The sequence below is a fragment of the Patiria miniata genome, unplaced genomic scaffold (genome assembly GCF_015706575.1).
Source record: "Patiria miniata isolate m_02_andy unplaced genomic scaffold, ASM1570657v1 HiC_scaffold_29, whole genome shotgun sequence".
NCBI lineage: Eukaryota > Metazoa > Echinodermata > Asteroidea > Valvatida > Asterinidae > Patiria > Patiria miniata.
Window position 1 is genome coordinate 1,345,442 of NW_024037068.1, and position 3,434 is coordinate 1,348,875.

General features: G+C 36.9%; 1 protein-coding gene across 1 annotated transcript in view; it reads left to right on the forward strand.

Moving 5' to 3' along the window:
- Nucleotides 1-1,636, forward strand: part of LOC119735761 (intraflagellar transport protein 140 homolog) — a 39,006-nt gene extending 37,370 nt beyond the window's left edge. The window contains exon 33 of the mRNA XM_038209676.1: nt 697-1,636. Within this exon, the coding sequence (XP_038065604.1) occupies nt 697-909 (213 nt within the window). The 3' untranslated portion in view covers nt 910-1,636. The remainder of the gene's footprint in view (nt 1-696) is intronic.
- The last annotated feature ends 1,798 nt before the right edge of the window (nt 1,637-3,434 follow it).

Below are 3,434 nucleotides of genomic sequence, written 5' to 3' on the forward strand. Positions count from 1 at the left end.
CTCTTCTCCCTATAATATGATAAATATTCACACAACTGCTGGACAGAGTTTGGTGTTTAACTCATAGTTTAGTACTTTCTGTAACCGAACTAGACCAGTGAGTATGCAGTGTTTTTCACTGTACTGATCATGATAAGCTACCGGTACAACAATTTCTCCATTGAAAGGCCCATTTAATGTAGTGAAATTTTCATTGTATTAACTAATGTTCATCATCACATTAATGTTCATTTTGTTTTTCATTGAACCACTACAATGCCATTAAGTGCCATTCATATTTCACATTTATGCGTGTACAAAGCAAATTTGTAATGACGTGAAACGTTTTATAGCAAAATTTAACGGAGTTGCAATGTGTTCAACTTTTGCAAATTTGCAGCATCAAAACTAGCTGTAATATCACAAAATGTGTGTTTTTTTATGCTGAGTATAAACCTTAATCAACAAAAAGTTCTTGTCCATTTTCTGACTAGAATTCAAAAAATTGCATTTTCTAAACAAACATTGAACACTTAATTCAAATTGCAAAATGCAATTTTCATTGACACATGGTTTTGTAACAACCCTTTTGCTCAAGAAAATTAATTGAGCACTCTTGCTTTTGACTTCAACTTTCGATCCTGTTTTAAAGAAAGTCACCTGTGATGTAGCTGAGTTCACTTTTGACATTGTTGGCTTTTTCTGTTGTACCCCTAGGCCTATGCTTTCATGGAAGACATGCGCGGCCGCATTCCCACAGTCAACATGGCCTACTACGTCAACATGCGCACCATTGAGGCTGTACACAGGGCCTTGGACATCCCGCTGGGACGCGGCATGGGGGCGGAGACTACCGCTGGCCAGGGGGAGGACGATGACGTGGAGGAGGACGTGCAGGAGGACTTTCAGGACGATGAGGGTTTTTGTTGAGAACGTGCTGAACAAAGATTTGCCGAGAACCAGTCAAGAGCTGTATCAACGAGCTGGGTCAATGAGTCCGAGTACCGAGTCATGTAGGTCGAGTCTGAGTCACGAGTCACAAAGGCCGAGTCTGAGTCACGAGTCACTTTCATATAGCACTAAAAATGATTGGAAGATACTGCTGGGCCAGGCACCAGTGTCTGGAAAGGATAATCTAGTACCGAACACTATCCAGCTTGCATTTATTTACGCAATATCAAGTGCGGACGCTGGGGTACATGTTTCGATACATTGATTTACCGAATCAATATATCGGAAACAAGCCAGCCGCATGCGCTGTTTATGTACATTACTTATATGCATTTCTATTGCACTTCACTGACTGTTTCACTCAGGAAAGGGTCATCTTCAAACTAATTTGTAATCATATCATTGAAAAAAATAAGTGATACGTGGTGATTTTGGTCCAGTCCCGAGTTACGCAGGTTGAGTCCCAGTCCAAGTCTGAGTCCGCAGGGTCAAGTCCGAGTCCACATCCGAGTCATTTGTCATCATTACTTGAGTCCGAGTCACTGAAAATGGGACTCGAGTCAGACTGGAGTCCAGGTCATGAGTCATACACTTCTGTTTAAGGGTCATTCTATAAGTTTGGGGTCCCTTTTTTCTGTCCCATGTGACATCTATCATTTTGTGATTCTGATGCACTCCTTAAATCTATAGTCCATCATTTGCAGCCATCCGAAAAGTAACTGACGTAATTATTGTTGAAAAACAAACTTGATTGAAAGATATGAAGGGGACTAAACTCCCTGTGAAATTATTCTTTCTGGGAAGCTGTCATTTTGAAGTAATCAACGAAAGAAGGCCTTTCCAACGGTGCGTCTTTAATTAAATTAGTAGTTTGTTTTGTTATTCGGCGAAGCGCGCGCAAGCATTGGCACGGCGCACACGCGCACGTGGTTGCTATAATTCGTCGGATCAGTGCGCGACGTCGCGTATAGCTGCAATTCAAAACAATTCAAAACATGATTCAGTAACTTTTGATTTGAAATTGAGATCCTAGAATGCTGTTTTTCTCGACATATACAGCTGAAGCTGAGCTGAAACTTCATCAGGTTAGTTGTTCAGTATCCTTCATTAGATTTTGAACACTTTTGTTGCTTCAAACGAACAAAATGCACAAATTACAAATGATGGACTATATCTTTAATGCAGTTGTCCTTACAGAGTGATTATGAATAGCAAACTACCTACCCAACAATTAAAAAAATCATTTGAAGTCGCTCATAACGATACTTGAATGGCAAACTACAAAGGACCAAGGTAACAGGGACCGGGAATATGTCACACTCTGAACCCCAAATTGATAGAATAACCCATACTGAAACAGGAATATAACGGGAATTAAAAACTTGGTATCAATGTAAATTGTCAAAAAGATAGAGCATTTTTCTTCAGACGTAAGAAAAACAAGCCGCATGTCTCACTTTCATGTTAATATACATGTGTCTGTATTCACATAAAATGAAATCAAGTACATGTATTCTCAATTATTCATGAAACATTCATCTTACTGTACCAAAGGAATAGTGCTGTTGTCAGCATTTCTAGGATTTTAAAGTTGTTGTAAATATTTGGTTCCTTAGTGAGGAAGTTTGTAGAAAAGAATAAGAATTGTACATTGTGTACAGAAACAAAAAAAAATCACTTAAATCTATAGACTTTCTTAAAGAATGGTTCTTTCATTTGTATGTGTTGTTTTACCTGATAAAAGCTGCCTTTCCATGCGTGTTTTCAGTCCGTTTTTTTTTTTGGTCCGTTGCATATTTGAGCCTATAGGTTATAGGCATAAATATGCAACGGAGAAAAAAAAAGACTGAAAACGTGCATATGGAAAGGCGGCTTAAGACGTCAAGTTTATATTAGGCTGTGTGCTAGGACATTATATTTTCATCTTTTCCAGTCGTGTTAAATTTTGATTCCACAACCAGTACTGACCTTCATGCATTGTACTTAAGTGTTTGTTGTTTCTTTCAATTTTATTTATTTATTTTTTAAGCTTTGCCTGATTTTCAGATCAGTAGATTGTATTCAGTTTTAAGCGGTCTTGGAGCGTTGAGTGATATTTTTGAGATTTTTTTTTCTTTCTTCTAAATACATGGGTCTATTGTCTTGACTTAAAAGGAATAAAATCGTTTCACAAAAGAAGTACAGTTTACTTTCCCTAACATATTTTATTATAGGTGTGCTCTGAATAAATACACGATCTGTATCAAATTTACATATTTGTGTACAAGTAAGAGAAAAATTATAAATAGCTTGATTTTCATTTACAAACACCACAGCAATATGCATACAAAATATTTACAATATAAAAAAAATGCAAAAGACTTCTTTACTTTATTTAATAATGAAAACAACATACAAAGCTTAAATGTGGTTTGTACTAAAATATGCCAACTTGTCTGGATTTCAAGATGGTATAAAACGGTTTTAAATGTTTGCTTTTGTCAAAATTAAAAAAAAACCCACTG